Genomic DNA, 20,956 nt, shown 5'->3' with positions numbered 1-20,956 from the left:
ATATATGAGTATTTCCATCAGAATCTGTTTCAATGAACAGTAAGTCTGGACTCTGTGAAAACTAAAATTACTGGTTGTGTCGGTTATGAAATTCTATCCAAATCAAGGAAAAATAGTGATGAATATAGGTCTTCAGAGAAAAAAAATATAAAACTTTAAGGAACCCTAAAGATCATTTATTCTAATTTTGTTGATTTACAGACTGTAAAAGCGAAGCCTTTCATTTAGATGAAAGGAGTTAATAACGCAAAATGATAAGTTTTGAACCTCAGAAAAAACAGGATTGGATTTTCAGCTATCTACATGGTGGAAAATATAACTACCTGCAAACCTATTGCAAGATGTTTCAAAATATTAGCTTAGGTTACAACCTGCTTCTTGAAAATGTGTCTTGTTAACTGGACAGCTTAACCTCAGTCAAATGATGAAGGCAAAGAAATCTTGGTGAATGGAGATTTGAGGTTTACTATGTCAGCCAATGGACATTGGGAGGGTGATGTCATCCTTGGACCAATGAAATAGACAGTATTTCAGAACTCTCCAAACCACTTGGACAGAACCTTCGAAATATGGACACATTGAGACTCTGGGTTGATACGAGGTGGCAGTTCCTCATCCCTGGATACTGAGATGTGTGGAAAGTCATGAGAGGTTTCCCCTTTTGTCTGTTCCCTTTCCCCAGAAACAGCAAGAGAAAATAGCAAAATTGGAAACAGTGAGTTCACCCAATTTTCCCTAAACCTTGATCTTTCCTACCGTGATCAACCATGTCATCAATATAAAAAATAAAAATTAAACACATGAAAAATATATTTTGTTCAAATCTGACTTATTGTCATTTAAATTGTAAGGGAAAAGGCCCAGAGATCTTAAGTAAGTGTACTATTCTTGAACTTATTAAATCCCTAGGCATTTTTAATAAATGGCTTTAATATTGTGAGTTGTAAGTGTGAATGTGGATAGTGGATATCCTGTTAAAAATGCCTCACTGGAAATAACAAATGATTACCCAAGCTCTCCTCTTTCAATTGGTCACATTTTTAAATAGTTGATGCTGGCTTCTGTGAAGTTGAATATTAGAGTAATATTTAACTTGGTTTCCTCTCCTGCATATCATAATTGCTTCACATAATGTTGCTAGGTAAAGTATCTACATGTTCCCAGTAGATAACCACTATTAATATTTTATTTCAGACTTAAAAAACAGAAAAGGGTATAAGATGTAATGACAGATATTGTTTTTCAGAAATGAAATCATGATCTGGTATTTTCTATGCTGTCATTTTTCACTTAAATTATATTTATCAGAATGAGCACCCACTTAGAAACAACCAGTAGTAGGGATTCTGTTAACCGAGTAGTGAGCAGAAGGGGCAATTTAGTAGAGTTGTGAAGTCTGGTGTGGTATCTAACAGCCAGAATGCAGTCAGTGATATTTAACTGAAGATCATGTTCAGTTATAGACCCAGTTATCTTAAAGCCATCAGGTCAATTGGGTTAGAATGATTTTCCTAAAAGTTCTTCTCCTAAGTTACTCCATTACAAAAATATTTAAACCAATATAAAATGTAGTCCAGTGCTATCTTATCTTGGTAAATAAGGCAATGGTATTTTATTTCTACTTGTGATTGGTTGTTATATTTTAGGCTTAATATTAATGAAAGAAAAACTATGATTTGTGACAGACTCCTTAAATTTTAATACCCTGTTTACCCAGATTCATGTTTGGGGATCCTATTTGTTGGATAAGAACATATTTTATGAAAATAATCACAGCTGTTATTTGTGTGCTACTCTGAGCAAGTAGTTACTGAATGAATTAAAGTGGGAAACCACTTCAGTTGCTAATACACATTGTCTGATTATGAAATTCTGTGACTTCTATAAATGCCGCCACCAGTAACTCTGAAAAACTGTCTTCATATAGAGAAATAATGAAGACCAAAGTAGAGATTATATTCACTAGCCCTGCCTGCTGTGGTTTCAAACTCAGTGCTAGACCAGGACACGATTTGTGTGGTAATCCTGCCATGTGAAGTAAATATATAGTATGCTAATAAGGCAGCTCACTTATTCCGTCTTCATATGTAAAGCTTTATATTGCTCTGGATTATCCAGCACCTTTTATTATTTGAGTAATGAAGTTTCATTTACTTAGGAAGTGAATGCATATGGGGATTAGTTCATGGCAGGATCACATAACGGTAATTAACATAGCACATTTGCCTGTGCTCAAATGCTGAAGCAGCTTGAAAAGATTGTGGTCATTTCAGAGAGCTACTCAAAGCGCAATTCTAGTCCCTGGCCTCAGTGTCAGTATGACTGACGAAACCAAGGAGGCATTAGATCAAGTGACATTCTCTGGGACACCTGTTGGAGCTGCCATAGCTGGCTTGAATAATTTCAGAATAGCCTCAACTCTGGCATGCTCTTGCGAAGTTGAAGATTTGTCATTTCTGTTGTTGGTTTTCTATCATATGATTTATATTGTTTGCTTCATATTGTTTTGTTTTATATCGCTGTTTCAGTATTTCACATCTTCATGAGGTTTTTCTTTGAAAGGAACACTGAGCCAACTCTTGTGTTTTATTTTATTGTCTTTTTAAACAGAGTGGATTGCTTTTCAAAAACCTGAATGTTAGTACTGATCTTGTTGTGTTCTGATAGAACCTATTCAATGTAAAACAGCCTGGATATAGTTTTTTCTGTGCCTCATGTTTAGAAAAAATTTTTGGCTTATTTGAATTTTGAAAAATGTATGGATATTTTACAACACAGAGGCAAAATTTCAGTAGTTAGAAATGGACAGAAAGTCATGTTATGAACTTCTACTGAAGTTTGCAGTATTTACTGTGGAATATTTCCGGTCCAGTTGTAATTGAACTCTTGACTCTTAAGCTTGTCAACAGGTTGATTTGGAGTGATGACATAACAGGACTCCAAGAAGGGCAGGCACTGGCCTAGTGGTTAGATGACTGTCTCCAGCATTGCAGTGCGTGAGTTCCTGCCCTCACTGCACTTTTGATCTAGCCTCCTGCTTTTGCTGTGTGGGTGATGCCTCGAGGACTTGGGTCCTTGTGGCCCAATGGGAGACTGAGAATGAATTCCAGGCTTCTGGGTTCAGCTGGGCCCCACTGCAGCTGTTGTGGGCATTGTAAGATGTTCCTTTCTATCTTCTGTTTGCTCACCATCTCTTTCAAATACATAAAACTAGGTAAATGAAACTTTAAAAGCTAGAGATGAAAAGGAGAAAGAAAAAAAAAAGCTGGAGATGCATAGAAGATTAGCCTAATATGGCTGAAACCATGGCCAAATGGGCTCATGAACATTCTAGCCTGTTTGTTGAGTGTTGAATCTAGTAACATTAAATCCTGTTGGCTAGTTGTATTGCATCAAGGTCACAGAATGATCTTGTGTTTAGCTTCTTAGCACCCTTGTAACAGAAGGAAGGGCTTTGTGGTGCTTGAATTCCTTCTTACATATGGAAAACCTTAAGTGTCCATAACGTTTCTGTTCTTCTTTGCCTGTTACAGCACCAGCGTTGTTTCTTTCAGTGACAGGATTTTAACCTTAATGGAATTTTGTTTTGCTTTGTGCTTTTCCGGTGATGTTCAAACTCTTGTCCTGAGGAGAGTCACTTGGGGTTATCCCCAAAGGAGAGGCTAGCAGTTTGTCAGGCATCTCAGTCTCTGATTACTCCTTTACTTACAGATCCTGTTTATTATCCCTTCTTATTAGGATTTTACTTAAAGGTTTCTGGCAAAATGTGTTATTACATGAATTTAAGGAAACAAAGTTAAAGATTTAGCTGTTTACTTAAGGGGAAAATTAAAGATAATATAAATGTTCAGTGTTTATATTATGTACTGTTTGGTGCCAAGAAGATCCCATTTTCAGTAACAGTGTATGTCTAATTGGCATTAACATATTCTAAATGTGGTGCTAAGAGTTTTGTGTGAGTTTTTGTAGCAGCCCTGCAAAAAAAAAAAAATGCTATTTCTGCCTTCTTTCACAGATGAGAAAATTGAAGCACTAAGAAGTTCTATTTTTGTCTAGAGTTACATAGACAGTAAATAGCATTGCTCCTATATGTCTCACTTTAGTTTTTACTCATATTCTTAATAATCACTATATAGAAAATTGCTTATAACAAGAGAGCAAAAAAAAAAAATAGAACTCTAAAGTATGATTCCAATTTTCAAGAAGAAAATATACATCAGAGTACATAGTTAAGCTTGATAATGAAGGCAGCTAATGTTTGTTGAAAATAATTAATATCATGCCAAGAATCTTATTATTTTATTAAATCCCCCAAAGTATAAAGTTGATACTACAGTTGTATGGTGCATTATGTTATGAACGTAACAATGACAGAGGCATATATGATGGGGGACTCCTAAGATTATAAGGAGCTGAAAAATTCAGTGACGAACACAGCCTGATGATACACTTTCCAGAACACATTGCTTGGTGAAGCAACATGTACCTCTATACTTGTGCCTGTTTTATAGGTGGGAATACTAGGCTTAGATTACACAGGATCTTAAAAATTGTGGGAAAATGGAATGAAAAGAGTATTTGAATATAAAAATATTTTTACATTTATGTGTAGTTTTTCTCACAACACTTTTCACAAATTAAAACTCTACATGCAAGAATGTTTAAATTTTTTGTCTGAAAATCGGTATTTTTAATTCCATTTTCCATAGTTTTTTTTTTTTTAATGCCCTTATATTTACCTACAGTCACAAAACTGGTTAACTAGTAGACCCAGGGCTGGAATGCAAATCCCTTTGTTTCTAGAATGTATTTATTAATCCATAATCTCTTGAAGATATAAATACAGCCAACCACTCTAGAGAAATAGCCAAAAAGAAATATCCATGAAATTAATAAATGTGATGCTTACTTTCTTCAGCATGCTAATAACCTGAGCTTTCTAAGTTATTACACAGGGTGTATGTGTGTGTGTTCTGAATATATACACATATATACATACACACTCACACATATATATATATGCACACATATAATTATGTATTACTATAGTAAGCCAGGATAAAATAGAAAACCTTCCACAACCTAAGAGTATAACAGGATATTTGAATTAATAATTTGAATCAATAATGTTTTTATAAATAAAAAGATGGATAATCAGAAGACCAGATGATTACCATCTTTAGCCCTTCTCCAAAATGGCAAGCACTATATATATATATATGCAGGCTTAAACTCATACTCGTGACCATTCTTCAGTTTCTCATCTAATGCAGACATATATGAGATACTTCCAAAAGTTTATGCAAAATAGAATTAAAGGATACATTTATTTTTGGTGCATGAAAATTTTGGTGATATAATAGAACTACATCTAGAATTCTGTTAGTGAAAACTGAAGTAATAATTTTCTAACTTCAAAAATCAATTTATCCAACCTGAAAGTAATGGATAGTAATTTCTAATACTCTGCTTATCAGTATTTTTTTAGTCAGTATTTTTTTTTAGTGAAGCATGTACGTTGAAAACTAGGCACCATCTATATAAATATAAGCAGTATACACATATACATGCATGCACATATACGCATTATTGTCTATAAATGAAGAGTTAAGAGTGACTAATACAAGTGTTTCCAAATTTCAGGAAGGCTTGTTACTATTTCTAATATTTAAGCATCATCAGACTTAACAGTCATCACAGTGTGTGATCCTCTTTGACTTTCTTCCTGTGTCTTTGTAAATGTGAACATGTGTATGTGAAGTTTCTTTTTAAATTTTTTTCTCTGAAGACATTTAATTTTCATTTGAAAGGCATAATTATAGAGGAGAGAGAGACAGAGAGGCAGGAGAGTGAGAGATCTTTTCATCTGCTGACCTACTCCCCAGATGATGTCAACAGCTGGTGCTGAGCTGAGCTGAAGTCGGGAGGCAGGATCTTCTTCTGGGCCTCCCGTGTGAGTGCAGGGGCCCAAGGACCTGAGCCATTCTCCATGGCTTCCCCAGGCCATAAGAAGAGAGCTGGACCAGAAGTGGAGCATCCAGGACTTGAATGAGCTCCCATATGGGATGCTAGCACCACGGGCTGAAGTTAAGACTGCTACACGCCGGCACTGGCCCTGTGCAGTTTCTCTGAGTTATCAGCTTTTTTTACTTTTTACTCTATTCCTCTGGCAAGGCTGCTGTTTGCTTATTTATATTCTTTCCCAGAAATTGGTCAATATAAACATATAAAGCTAGTTTATATGTTTCTATTCTTGTAACTTACCTCATTAAGAAGATATCCGATCCCATTTTTATCCCTGAGCGCATGAGCTGTTTTCTGTGTGATTCTCCTAACTTTCATCTTTACCTTCTGTTGCTGTAGTAACCTGAGGTTTGTGAGCCTGGAGAGACTGCCTTCCCAGAGCGTCACTCACATGGCTTTAGGAGAAATGCCTAGCCGCTCTCATGTTTCCTTCATTATGATACAGTGAATTCCTGTCACTAAAATTATCTTGAGAACTAATAGCAAAGAAAAGCAAGAAGATAGAATTGAGTTTGGAGCTAAATCCCTGTCGGTCTGTACCTGTTGAAATTTATGGTTCCTTTCAGCATTTTATTTGAAGCTTTTGTCTGAAGTCTTGACATTTTCCCCCACCCTTCCATCCTTTTGTTTTCCTATTTCCTGGCATAAATCTCACAGGAGATAAATAGAATAAAAACTTACATGTCCTTGTACCTCCCTCTCAGCCAATCACATGTTCTATCTTCTCCCCTCCTTTCATTTTGTCAGTCAGCGTGTATTTAGGCAGGGCTGCTAGGGTGTGGAGAACTGTGAGAGTAGGCCAGTTCTGCTTCGTAGTTATCCAAGCTTGTCCTTCCAGTTTACAAATGGAAATCTAATCCCTGCTGGAACAAGAACTTCTTTAGTGTTAATTCTGTGTTAACGAGTTTGTTAAGTTAGTCTTCACTGACACGGAGGAGAGAATGTTGTATTATGTGTAGAGATTTCAGTGCTTAATCTATGGATAACTCCAAGAGTGGATGAGGAGGATGCTGTTAGAGCAGCCCAGGAGTGTCCGGTTGGACCAGTATTTGCCCTGGGCTGCTTTTCCAACAAAGGCAGTCAAGCAGGTGCAAGGGTCATTTTCAACTCATTTTTTTAAAGGTCTAGAGAGAGTTTGTTTACAGTTTAAAATTCCTTTCACTATTCATATTTTAAATAAGTTAGTGACATTTTTAAAGTTAGCCTTTGAATGGACTATCGTTTTAATTTATTGGCTAATAGTGAACTTTATGCTAGAAAGTCTTTAAAAAGATTTTTAAAAATGTGTGACATATAATCTTCTAAACTGCAGAAGGTGTGTATGGACTGGGAGGAGTATGAAAATCATGATGAGACCGTTAGAAATGTCACTAATAATAAGACTGCACCTCCCTGAACATGGTGGCCTACATACTTCCCAATGATTAGGCTATACATTGGTCATTTAACCTTCTCATGGTATGTAATGGAAAAAAAAAAATCTGCAGCTTACTACACAATAAGATAAAAAATAAAAGTATTGCTCAGGAGAAATGAAAGTGTTCACACTAGAAAATCTCATAATATTTTTTCCAAGGAGGTCATGTGAAAATAACCCTGTGTAATCCAACAGTCGGTCAGCAGCACCTGTAGGGAGAATGATAGGGTGGTCCCTGGAGCCGTCCCTTGTAACAGATCCCGGTACAGGATAGTGTAACACACTAAGCACTGTTCATCAAAGGGATAACATTGTGTGGCTGGGTCAGAGCCAGATACTCTCATTGTAGGCATCCATTTCTCTGTTCATCTCACTTGATCAACAACGCAGTTTAAGAAAATCTACAAAAGGATTCTGTGTTCCTGAGTCAGTTATCCTTAAAATACATTGAGCTTCTCAGATGAACTTGATTGCAAGTGCATATTCGGATTAAGGCTTTAACAGAATGGAGAGTTTGCTCTTGGATTTACTTCTTTGGAAAATTGAGGCGACAAATAAGGTTCCTGGCCTCGGGGATAGTCCAGCCTTACGGATGAACTGAAGATAGGCCTCAATAAAACATCGTTTAGTTTATTGCTTTGACTCTGTTTTTAACAGATATACCAACTATGGCATAAAACCCCATACTCTATGTGTTATGTTCACAGTCAGGAAAATTTGTGTGTGCGTACACCAGATTCTTTATATAGAGAGATATCAAACACTAAATGCCCACCTGCAGGAAAGCTCAGGGCGTGCATAAAACCACTGTATCTGGCCCTGAGCAGTGCATCCTCCCATTTATCTCAAGAGGTAATCTACTTGCCAAATACACACTGAGAAAAGTAAGTGCAGAAACTCGCTGAGCAGGGTAGTCATTCATAGCCCAGTTCAAAATGGAGGACCAGGCTTACCGAAAGTCATACGTTTGATTTCAGAATGGTGAGCTGCATCCCTTTCTTTTCCAGCAGGGACTAGTTTGCAAAAACATTCCTTGTTAGTCATAACAAAATAATTTTTTAATTATTTAAAAATAATAAGCTAGTTCTATCAAATTTAAGTGAGCTACGTGAAGCAGTGTGATATTATTAATAAGAAACATGTTCATCATGAGACTAGAAAATACCTTCAATATGTTCCTCACAAGAAAATTTTAATCATTCAAGAGCCTGTCTGCTTTCTGGAGTCTTGTAAAACTGGGTGCTGGTCCTGAATAAGCTTCAGTATGTTCACAAAGGTTTTACTAATTACAAATAGCTACTGAATGCAGGATTGATAGTATCGTTGGAGGCCTATAAATGCAGTGGCCTTTTCTACTAAGAATCAACCTGGAAATGCAGAGTTTGATACGTCCTAACAGCGTACCTTGTGGCAATCAGTGTCAGCACGTGAGGGTACCAAGTTCAAAGGCAGAATGTAGTTGACCAGAGCAGTATGCTGGGAATCAGGACACTCCGCTTCTGCCTGTGGCTCAGTGGTTTTCTATCAGTGTTATCTTTTGAGCATTCTGTATCTCAGCTCCTCCATCTGTTAAACCAAGCTCATCCTAACAGCCCTGGTCTGTCTCAGAAGAATGTTGCATGGACAAATTAGATAAGTGTAAAAGTGCCCTGGAGGTAAAGCCACTCTATGAATAAGAATTAGTGTGGGGTAGCTACTGAGAAGTACATTGCAGAGGCTCGAATGGTTGTCTGTGCAGGCTTCATGACTCGATAAGGCTTCATAATGGATTCCTGTTAAGCATACCCAGCCCATCTTATCAGTTCATGGCTGCATAGTATTTAATGAAAAACATCTCTTCATAAACAGCTGTTACTGTGACACACAGGTGCATTAAGACTCAGCTTTGTTTAAGGGAGGGAGAAGGGGAAAGTTGCTTAACAATGGGTACAGAAGGTCCATTATGTCCTCTGAGTAAATTCCAGGGGTGGATAGTGCAACATTGTGCTGGTAGTGAACAGTACTGAACTTTATACTTTGAATCCAGTAAGAGAGTAAATTTTGTGTTCCATGTTCTTCCTGCAGTAATTTTTTTTAAGGTCACATATTTTAATTAGACAAACCTTTTCCAAGTGGCTTCCGATTATCCCTTGTAGTTAGTGCAGCATCTCTGTAGTCACTTTGGAAAGTAAGATTTTGATGTGTGTATGAAAACTGAGAAGTAAGAATAAGATGATGTGTGAAGAAGAGAAATTGGAGTATTTTCTTGGGTAATAATTAGCATTTTTAAGACTGACATTAACAAACATATTTTTTGTTTATTTTACAGAACATTAAATTATCATGTACTCTGCTTAAACTAGATTTTTTCCTAGTTACTTCATTCTATCACAGTTAACATTATCAATCTTAATGATGACCTGAAGAGATTGATTCAGTGTACTTTCCTGAAACATATCAATAAACACCCTGAAGACAGGAAAAGAGTCTTGAGAGAAGGTGGTCTTTCATGAAGAAATCCCTTTGGTATATTTAGGCTGCCTGGGTTGAGTCTCTGCATAATTATTTTAGTAGGTTTATTTGTTTGTGGTAGTTCTCCATTCACTGGTTCACTCCTCAAATGGCCACAACAGAAGTGGTTGTGCCAGGCCAATGCCAGGAGCCAGAAACTCCATCTGGATCTCCTACATGGACAGCAGGGACCAAGACACTTGGGCCACAGTCCACGCTCTCGCTGGCACATCAATAGCAAGCTGGGTCAGAACCAGGGGACCCAGGATGCTTGATTTGCCATGTGGCTCTCGCAACTGCTGACTTGACCCACTGTGCCACAAGATTAACCCCTTACCAAGGAAATTTACAGCATGCTTCTGTTCAGTCCTTGATAAGGAAAGTAAATAAGTGTTTAGTTCATTGTTCATTAGATACTGCACGAGAGAGGTCCTTTCTTGGGAAACTTTAGAAACTTTAGTTCTTGAGCTAAGTTTCTCTCTTTTCTTCTGGCAGGGGCCCATTCCTGGTAGCATTGGGGAAATCTTGGCATCCTGAAGAATTTAACTGCGCTCACTGCAAAAATACCATGGCCTACATTGGATTTGTAGAGGAGAAAGGGGCCCTGTATTGTGAGCTATGCTATGAAAAATTCTTTGCTCCTGAATGTGTTCGATGCCAAAGGAAGATCCTTGGAGTAAGTATTGGAAATACATTTTTCTTTTTGTAAAGCAAAATGGAATTTTCATTCTTCAGTCATTTTTACCTTTTATTTTCATCATGCTTTTATTGGCTTCTCTGCTTTCATGACTGTTTATAGTTATAAAACAAAACTAAACAGACCTGTGTGGAGGGATATCAGACTCAGGGGTAAGGTTGTCTTTGGTTTTGTCTTACTGAATGTTGGCTTGTCTATTGCAAGTCTAGCCACTGTGAAGAAAAAAATAATTTACTGTGCGTGTGCTGCCTCACCCAGAGCCCGCTTGCTCAGAACTGCAGAGGTCGCTCCGGACCACACACATCAGAGTCCTCCAAGCTGACACTTGCACCGTTTTAAATTAAATTTCCCAGTTTTTATGAGAACAGTGTTTCTCCACTTGTCAGGGTTCAAGCACAGGACACTGATCTCATGAAATATATAAAACGTGAGCCTCATAAATGACATATTTTTCTTGAATGCATATAATGTTTTAAAAATGTAACCACAGTTTTATGAGTACACATGTGATAGAAAAATTATTTCAAACCACACTTTTTTTGCAGGGAGGGAGTAACTTAGGAATAATTCACACACTAAATAATTATGGATAAATTTCTTTCACGCTTTGGGTACCTGGTTTGCAATTGGAGAGTAAAGAATAAGCATCTCCTATAGGTGACCAGAAGCTGCAATTTGGTTTTAAGAGGACCCAAGTTTGCAGGTCTTATACAAAAAGTTGGAAAATGTCTTCCTGAATTATAATTTATACTCCAAATATGAAAATGTGGGTAAAAATTATGAATTAATTAAGAAAACCTCATGTGAATGATTGAGTAGTATTAAGTCCACGGCACATCTTTACATGGGCCTGAAACTTGAAGGGCACTTAAACAGACCATGTGAAATAAACATATAATCTCTTGAGAATAAGGAGTAGAATGGTTCAGTCTGTATCCTCCCAAATGGTGACAAAGAATTTATTAGTAGAAAGTGCGGTGACGCCATTTTAGGATATGACTATTTTGTATGGATTCTGGAATAAAATATAACCAACTAAGAATCTTAGAAAAGTGCTAGAAAGTGGAAATCATAGTGGTTCAGAATGAGCCAGAACCCTCACATTGGATAGAGCCACTGTAGAATGTTTTTGTTGTTTAATTAAGAAGGAATAGTAATGTTCTGTCTCAAGGATGAAAAGAGAAGTGTAGGGCCCGGCACCTGGCAGCTAAAGTCCTCACCTTGACCTCCAGGATCCCATATGGGCACCAGTTCTAATCCCGGCAGCTCCACTTCCCATCCGGCTCCCTGCTTGTGGCCTGGGAAAACAGTGGAGGACGGCCCAAAGCCTTGGGATCCTGCACCTGCTTGGGAGACCTGGGGGAAGTTCCTGGGTCCTGGCTTCGGATCGGCACAGCACTGGCTGTTGCAGTCACTTGAGGAGTGAATCAGTGGACGGAAGATCTTTCTCTTCTATCTCTCCTCCTCTCTGTATATCTGGCTTTTCAATAAAAATAAATAAATCTTAAAAAAAGAGAAAAGAGAAGGGTATTCCAGAAGGCTTCAAAAATCATTTTGTTCAGTGTACCTTTGTTATAAATATTCACTTTACATTTCTGCCAGTTCCTCCTCTCGCTAACTATTGCATTTGAATAAAATATAAAAATAATAGTGGCTAATAATTTATGTTATGTCATTTTCTTCTATTTTGAAAGATGTTTATACAAGAAATAATTTGACCATAAATAATAATTACTGTTAAAATTATGATTACTATTAAAGTTATGATTTATTTTATTTCAGTTTGTTCTATCAGTAATTTACTTCCAAAATTGTAATCATGCTTTCTTTTTGAGATAATTATGAGGAATATAAATTTGCATGATACTGTTCCTCAAAAGTGGAACAGCTTCACCTCTTTCTCAGTTCAAAGAAGTTATAAAACCAATTCTACAAAACTTTTCCTACTTAAAATATGGCTCAAATCTTTTAATACTTGATGTATTTAACTGTAAAGCCATTGTTGACTAGAATTCATGGTTTCTGGCTAAAATTTTAGACATACGTTTAATTGAGAACTCAGTGTAGTCGCGACTGATTTCTGAAGCCTAAACTCATGTTAGAATGACTGGCTCGTATTGGTTGCGTTACTGCTTCCGTAATGCACCAGTAGCATTTGAATAGTTCTCATTTAGATGATTTGTAAGTCTCGCCTTATATTTCTCCTGTGACTTAGAAGAGAAGCCCAAAGCAAAGGTGAAACGTGTGTCCACTTTTCCTTAAAATTTGAAAAACCAGGAGAGAGAGAGAAGGCAGACATCTAACCCTGTGCATGTCTGTCTTGCTTCAACTACAGTAATTTACTGGTATAACTGTTAGAATAAGTATTTGTATATTTATTACTGTCTTTCTTTGCATCCAATTGCCTTTTCATAACAGGAAGTCATCAATGCTTTGAAACAAACTTGGCATGTTTCTTGTTTTGTCTGTGTGGCCTGTGGAAACCCAATTCGTAATAACGTTTTTCACTTGGAGGATGGTGAGCCCTACTGTGAGACTGGTAAGATCATGAAGTCATTGGTTTCTTGAGTTATGAATAAAGTTAAAACAAATAGTAGGGCAGACATTTTTGTTTTTGGAGGTCTTTCGAATCTCTCTAAAGATGGGGAAAATTATTTTAAATTTTTATGTGACAAAGTAAATATTCTCTCCGTTATGAGAATTGGTAATGCAGGCATCACATAGGAAAAATGTTTTGTTTTTAAACAATTTCCAATGATTTACAAATTTAAATTTTACCAAATCATGTAACTGAAAGCCACTTCTTAAAAGCCACTAATGAATTTGGGATGTTTTAAACTGTGGTATTAGTTTGCTGTTTATGGCAACTGCCTTGAAAACAAATTAGAAATCCTCTATCATTTTTTGTGAGTAAAAGTGTAATCATGGCTTAGATTATTCCCTTGGTAAAGCTTTTTAAACAAATCAGATCCTAAAGACCTTTCTACTACTTTAGTCTTATTGAACTCTGATGATTCCATTTCCAAAGTTTGTAAGTGAACTTTCATAAACTTATATATATATTGCCCTTACTTAGCTATCGCTACCACATGTTCACATGTTTTTAAAAAAAATTTCATCTCTTAAGAGGCTACTACTACCTTTCCCATATTGAGTTTGAAACCCCAAGTTTGATGCTGGAAGAAAGGAATATTTCAGAGTAGGCAAGCTAAAGGAGCAGTCTGCTTCTAATGTGGAACTAAGTCAACATTACTGAACCCTTCTTTGCCCACCTAGTAGTTGATTACTTTCCCTTTCCTACAGGCTCTTTAATTAACATCAACTTGAATCTATTCCAGATTGTCCATAAAGAAGCCTTAGAAATTCCAATACAATACCCCATGGGCCATTATGAAAGACAGGGCTACAAGCTGCCTACCCTGATTTAATTAGAATATTTCACATTTTGTTTTCCACTTAAATTTTCAGAAGAAAGATCTGATTTGGTTTGTTGAGTTGCTTGTTTGGAAAGCTTTGCAAGATGTTTTAATTAAGTGGCAGATAGTACCGTTCTGGCCGAACATATAACTATCTAACCATAATACCATATTTAATATAGTCGAAGAAGTCATATTTTAAAAACTGAAAGAATTGCTTATAGAAAGTAAAAATGATATTCAATACCTAAATGTTACTTCTAATTGTTTTGGTCTGTTTGGTCTATTCTTTCTTTAACTATTCTGATTATTTCTTAACACAACCCTCGCTGGCTCAATAAATGGTCTACTTTGAACTGTCCCAAAACCTGCAAGCCATTTTGGACTCTGTTGCTTCTATTCTTGCTGTATCCACTGTGATTGGTAAATCCTGGCAGTTCTACCCCTGTTGTGTATTACATTCGTTTATTTCTGTATCTCTGCTTGCTTCCACCCTTTCCCAGATGTTATAATTGACACCTCATTGGTTTATGGCTTTCTCTTTACCCTGGAATGGACAGTTACAGACAACTATAGTAATAGATTTTAAAATATGAATCACGTTATATGAAGTAGTATGGTAATTCTGCACTGTGACAGCTTTTTGCCTCATGGCACTTATTACAACCTGAAATCATTTATTATGATTTATTTGCAAACGCAATAAATGGTGACACCCTGTTTCCAGTAAGAATGTCCACTCCATGAGAGAGCAGCCATATCTGTTTGATCACTGTACCCCAACAGTTCTTAGAATAGGGCCTGGCACATGGTGGGACTCATCCGTGTTGAGCAGTTGTCAATGAGGAATATTGAAGATGGATGCTTGCTAAGAAAGATTGTGATCAAATTGAATATTGCCATCTGCTTACTGTAAACTCCAGTCCACGTTAGCTAAACTTAGCCTAAAGCCAAAAGGGGAACCAAAAGTCCACAGATTAGTAAGGGTAGCTGCATGAAAGAAAGGTGAAAATGGTAATACATTCTGATTTAGCCAGAGAGAAACATCTTGTCAGAACTTCTGTTTTCAGAAGAAAATCCTGTTAATATTGTATTACAGAAATCTGTGTCAAATAAATGGCATTCTGTGGCTAGGGATGTTCAAAATGTAGTCATAAAAATGAAATGTAGCATATGAAGTTGGGGCTAATACTGTTGTTCAGTCCAGCTAGAAATAGGCATAGCTCTTTTTTAAGGGTGTTTCCCATAACTTAAAAAAATATATTTGAAAGGCAAAGAGGCAGAAAAAACTCTAATTCACTGGTTTGCTCTCTAAATGCCCACAACAGGTGGGGCTGAGCCAGGCCAGTGCCAGGAGCTGGGAATGCAGACCTACGTTTCTCACATAGGTGGCAGGCCCTAGCAGCATCATTGAGACCTTCCAGGGTGCACACCAGCTGGAATCGAGCACAGAGCCAGGACTCAAACCCAGCAGTCAAGTAGGGGATGCAGAAAGTGGTGTCTTAACTACTGTGCCAGATGCTCATCTCTTTGTAACTTTTCCTTTTCCTTTTTGTCAAGTTGAAATAAATTGTGAAATGGACCAATGTCAGATACCTGTTCTTGATTTGTATTCATTAGTCTTATTTTGGTAGTCATTGGAATCCCTTTGAAATTTCTTTGGAACAATAGTCCTGTCTCCTGATTACTTCTCAGGAAGCAGTATTTTTCTTATCAATTTCTTTGGGCATTTGAGCAGTTGTAATGTACACACACATAAAAACATAACCGTGATGAAGAATGTTAACTTGTATAAATCATGCTCACCGAGAAAAACCTAAAACTACATTACTTGTGTATATCATGCCAAATAGGCCATCTCCTGAAAATGTACTAAAGATGAGTTTCTTCAACATCTCCTTTCGTCTTGTTTTGTTGCTGTTTTCTAGGTACTGTCATCCTAGAGCTGCACTGTGTTTAAATCATGTCTCGTTCTCCCACCCAACAGATTATTATGCCCTCTTTGGCACCATCTGCCATGGATGTGAATTTCCCATAGAGGCTGGCGACATGTTCCTGGAAGCTCTGGGTTACACCTGGCATGATACTTGCTTTGTGTGCTCAGTAAGTCAACTCATGCAGCACAACCAGTGCTGGCCTGTGTACATAATGGATATAGCAACTCGTGTATCTTTTAGTTCTTCAGACCCAATGGGAAAACAATTTTACAGTGATTTTAAAGCTGTTTGTTGAAATTTCTGGCACTTTTTGAAATTGCTTGGCATAAAATATCACTCCTTAGAGAAAGTACTGTTTGTAAGGAAAAGCTTGATATTTTTTAAGCCGGTAAGAATTCTTTACCTTTAAAAAAAAATACGGTGTTGTATTAGAGTTTCTCATAGTTTTTGGAAATGTTAGGTGTTTCTTAAAATAGAAATAAGTAATGGTAAAATTCTACTAGGTTGATATATCAGCGTAGACACCGTATGTTGATTTATTTCTTTTGTTGTCAATTGTCCATGAATACTCTTTTCTTTTTGAGATTAATAATAAGCATGTAATAAAATATTCATCTATTGTATTTAATATTTTAATCTTTGTGATTTATGGTTAATGGTAAGAATTCACAGATGATCATTAACTTAAGATATATTTTCTTTAATTTGGAAGATTATATCCAGCACATTTAATTCTTTTTATTATATTAAATACATCTTAACAATTTTCAGTACTCACTGTTTGATGAGGGGAAGGAATATTAATTGAAGTCCAGTGATTACCCCAGACACGGCCATTGAACCCTGTTTTCTTCACCTGACCCATCTCGGGGACTTGTTGGAAAAGTCCCTGAAAAAGCAACAACTGGGTGCAGCTTGACCCTCTTTTCCGGCTGAGCTGCCCATTAGTGGAAGTACCTGACAGGTGTGCTAGGCCTGTGCATTTGGGCACAGCCTGAAGTTGGGCATGTGATTGTTTGACAAGACGGTTGAGCTGTGTTTTCTCTTGCTCTCATTGTCGGCAACAGAAAGCTGATTTGGAGCATCAATTCAAATTTGAGGAAAGATCGCTTCTCGGCCTTTGGCTAAGATCAAGTGTAGAATTTGAGGAAAGAAAATATAATGAGATCTCTTTATGTATTGGCTTTTTCATTAGGACTGTTTCTCTCCTAATAAAGAAAAGTAATGCTCAGTGGTTTAAACAAATTAAAATATATTTTAGGAAAAAAGTCATTCATTGAATTTCAAAGATTTCTTGAAATGTCATAGTAATAGTGAAATGCCTAACAAAGCCAGCCATATTACTTTGTCTTATCATCCATCGACTGGGAAAAAAAATCATGTTCTTCTCTGGCACATTTGATCGATTGATGTTATCTCCTAATCATTCTTTTTCAGGTGTGTTGTGAAAGTTTGGAAGGTCAGACATTTTTCTCCAAGAAGGACAAGCCGCTTTGCAAGAAGCATGCTCATTCAGTGAATTTTTGAAGGTTCTAGGGAAGAGAAGAAATTTGAAGAGAGAGAGTTAAAATGAGCAATTGCTTTTAAATATGATGTTTATATGGAGTTTTGAAAAAAAAAAAAGGGTGGCCCTGAAGGGATAAATTCCAGCTCTAAAAACTAAGTCTGTGAGGAAATATTTGGCTTCATAAAGTAAAGAGACAGTTTGGCATTTAATATTACTTTTTCCTGTATTTTCTGCCCATAAAATAACCTTTATAAAAATCAATTTCCTGGTTGACTATTAAATTCATCTTAGAATAAATTAGTAAAGAATTAAACTTTAGAGTAAAAGCTCCAGCTTCTTGACTGAAATAACTATACTTTCTTTTCTTGTTGGATAGTTATAAGTATATCTGCAAAAGGCAATAAAAATGCCTTAAACTTTATTAACAAGAGAATAATTTTTTTAGTTAGTGTTTATTTCTAATACAGCAAATAGGAATTTAAACAGAGAGGACTTTTTATCAGTAATGAATATCAGTTGTTTTTAAAACCATGTGAACATTATTTTTTTCTTCCAGTTAATCATTTCTGATAGGAAAAGGCCAGTGAGATTTTGGATCAAAATGTCATGCCAATAAGAAAGATTACAGATTACATGCTTCTCTCATTTCCTCTCCCCCCCACCCCCAAAGCTACGATATAGCTTCTGCGTTAGAAAAATAAGAGATTGGTTTGGGGATGTAATAAAATCTAGATTTTTTTTCTTCCTTCTCTTTATATTCTCTAATAATTGAACCATTTCCAAATATGTTCACAAACTCTGCAAAATGTTTATTCACCAGGCTTTGGTAGTATAGGAAGGGACTGCGAGTGATCGCCCCAGTTGGCCTGTTCTGTGTTTTCTTGCTTTGGGGCGAGGTTTATGTGTGCAGACACTACACAGAGATGGAGCCATAATTGTGGTGAAACTGTGGAGCCTGTTGATGTTTTCCAAGTAAGGAAGATTTGGTATTTGGTAGTTTCTCTCTTTTTGTTTCTAGAATGGATGAAAACCCATAGTCCCACGAAGTTATAATTTGAATTTGTTTGGAACAAGGGGCTTTTAAAGTTGAGGCCCAAGTCCTTCCTGCCTCATCGCTCAGTAGAGACTTCACTCCCATTGTGTGTATGTTTGTTAGAGAGGAGGTGTTAAGCTACAATGTTTGTTTAACCTCCTTAAGAACTTTCAGGGCATTTGTGCTGAAAGCTATTAACTTATGGTCTAGCAGATTTATATTATATGCAGATAATAATTAACTGGGGATAAAAGAATCAGGAGGAGTGACTCGACGTGGCAGCCTGAATGCCTGTCCTGTAGTGACCCGCAGTCCCTCCTGGGCGCATTGAGCAGGGAGGCAGTCCCTTGTGAAAATAAAATGCTGGATTTGACTTGGGCCTTGTATCTCCTCGTTGCTGAAATCACCTGTACAGGACTTGCTAGCTAATCTGCATCTTAATGTCTGTCATTTGTTTTCTGCATTACAAAGTTAAGTTAGTGATTTTGTCTTGGTGTGGTAAGGTATTTTGTTGTTGTTGTTTCATTGTACCTTTAATGATTATGTGCCAAGATAATATTTGACAAGTGAGTGGCATTTGGGTGCTTTGCCTCAAGATTTTTATTTGACCTGAATTTCATATAAAATTATATTAAGGATATTAATTTTAGTAGACTCATCTTCTTTTATATTATTCATGGAGCGTTAAGTTGCATCTCTCCAAATTTTATAGCTGAAGGGGTACTGTTGCTTCCTGATTTATCATTTTGTCTTTGTGCTTTGTCCATCTCTTCTGTGGCAGATTTTTATATCTGTTCCTGGAGTAGTCAATCCTGTGAAATGCATATTGACCATCACCCAGAAGAGCCTGTACTTTCCAGTGGGGAATGCATATTTAATTTACCAACATTAATCTTTTAATAACTGGCAGAGCACTTTATTCTTCTGGTGAGCTCCGTGAATATTTATTTTTCTGATTATAAATATTCCATGTCAGTAGCATTTTTTTATTACTTCACTGTATTTACTTTTAGTTTCTCTAGATGTATATTTCAGAAAGCGATCCTTATACAAGATAGACTGAAATCTTAGTACATGGAAAACTCCCTTACCTGGACTTCCTGTTTTCTAGGTTTTATTGATACGTTCAGATTTGTCATTTTGTCTGCTTACATGGAATGAGTATTTCCTACTGGGGTAACAACCTGAAGAATAATCCCCTGAGCTCACTCTTAGCATAGCATACATAATTCCTGTTGAGTAAAGTTACATTTGGAGTCTAAAACTAAAACCTAATCACTTGGGCAGATTCTTAAAATAGAAATAATGATTCAAAATAAGTGATAGTGCAGCGTTTTGTTTAAAATTGTCTGTAACACAAATGTATCCTTTCCAAGGGATGCTGTCGCTTGGGCAGCCCTTCCTTTCCCCTGGCGGAATGTGAATGTGGTGGTTAGAGTTTTGCGGCTCCTGGAGATAGGTCTTTCTCCTGAACGGGAACAGACACCCTTCCACATCCATGGGAAGGAAGCACACCATGTTGATTTACAGTTCCCCCTCCCCTCAATGGTTTAATGGTATTAGATTTGGATTATTAATGTATCATTTGCCATACTTATTCACATTTGTCTTCTTTTTTTTTTTACCTTCTAAAGTTTATATATGTCTCTTATTTTGCTCTGGATACATTTTTCTGATTAAATCATGTGAGGCTTATAACCAGTGTACTAACATGTTGATGTTCATGAACTCAATAAATGACTAAAATGATGTAAACAAGCTTTCTGGGTTTTTCTTTTTGGGTAATAAGTGGCTTCCATTTAGTTATCATGGCACAAAATCACATTCCAGATAGTGACAAGATAGGATAAAGCATAATAATTCTCAGAAGAATGTCTCTTTTCTGGTAGTGGTCTACTAAAATATTCCACAAACAAAATGTTTTAAAATGCTGCCATATCTTATTTTTATCTAAGAGAGGAGAGATCTTTTTTTATTATTATTATTTTTATTGTTATTGGAAAGCAGGATATACAGAGAGGAGGAGAGACAGAGAGGAAGATCTTCCATCTGATGATTCACTCCTCAAGTGAGCCGCAATGGGCCAGTGTGCGCCGATCCGATGCCAGGAACCAGGAACCTCTTCCGGGTCTCCCTCACGGGTGCAGGGTCCCAAAGCCTTGGGCCGTCCTCGACTGCTTTTCCAGGCCACAAGCAGGGAGCTGGATGGGAAGTGGAGCTGCCGGGATTAGAACCGGCGCCCATATGGGATCCCGGGGCTTTCAAGGCGAGGACTTTAGCTGCTAGGCCACGCCGCCGGGCCCAAGAGAGGAGAGATCTTACCTGCTGGTTCACTCCCCACACACCCCCTTTAGCTACGCTGGAACTCGGACCAGGTCTCCCGCAGGGTTGGCAGGAGCCTGACAGCTTGAGCCATCCCTGCTGCCTCTGAGGAT

General features: G+C 37.1%; 1 protein-coding gene and 1 pseudogene across 5 annotated transcripts in view; both read left to right on the top strand.

The window, feature by feature from the left end:
- The window catches only part of PDLIM5 (PDZ and LIM domain 5), a 182,538-nt gene extending 162,590 nt beyond the window's left edge, over nucleotides 1-19,948 (top strand). For 4 of the 5 annotated variants that reach the window (XM_058667038.1, XM_058667037.1, XM_058667036.1 and 1 more), the window contains 4 exons: nucleotides 10,427-10,607; nucleotides 13,047-13,167; nucleotides 16,032-16,147; nucleotides 17,419-19,948. In XM_058667038.1, coding sequence (XP_058523021.1) covers nucleotides 10,427-10,607; nucleotides 13,047-13,167; nucleotides 16,032-16,147; nucleotides 17,419-17,508 — 508 coding nt within the window. In that variant the 3' untranslated portion in view covers nucleotides 17,509-19,948. The remainder of the gene's footprint in view (nucleotides 1-10,426; nucleotides 10,608-13,046; nucleotides 13,168-16,031; nucleotides 16,148-17,418) is intronic. The other variant, XR_009245842.1, reaches the window with a different exon arrangement.
- LOC118759101 (U2 spliceosomal RNA) lies at nucleotides 17,087-17,208 on the top strand (annotated as a pseudogene).
- Nucleotides 19,949-20,956: the final 1,008 nt, after the last annotated feature.

Source organism: Ochotona princeps, chromosome 7, assembly GCF_030435755.1.
Source record: "Ochotona princeps isolate mOchPri1 chromosome 7, mOchPri1.hap1, whole genome shotgun sequence".
NCBI lineage: Eukaryota > Metazoa > Chordata > Mammalia > Lagomorpha > Ochotonidae > Ochotona > Ochotona princeps.
This window is presented reverse-complemented; position numbering and strand designations above follow the sequence as displayed.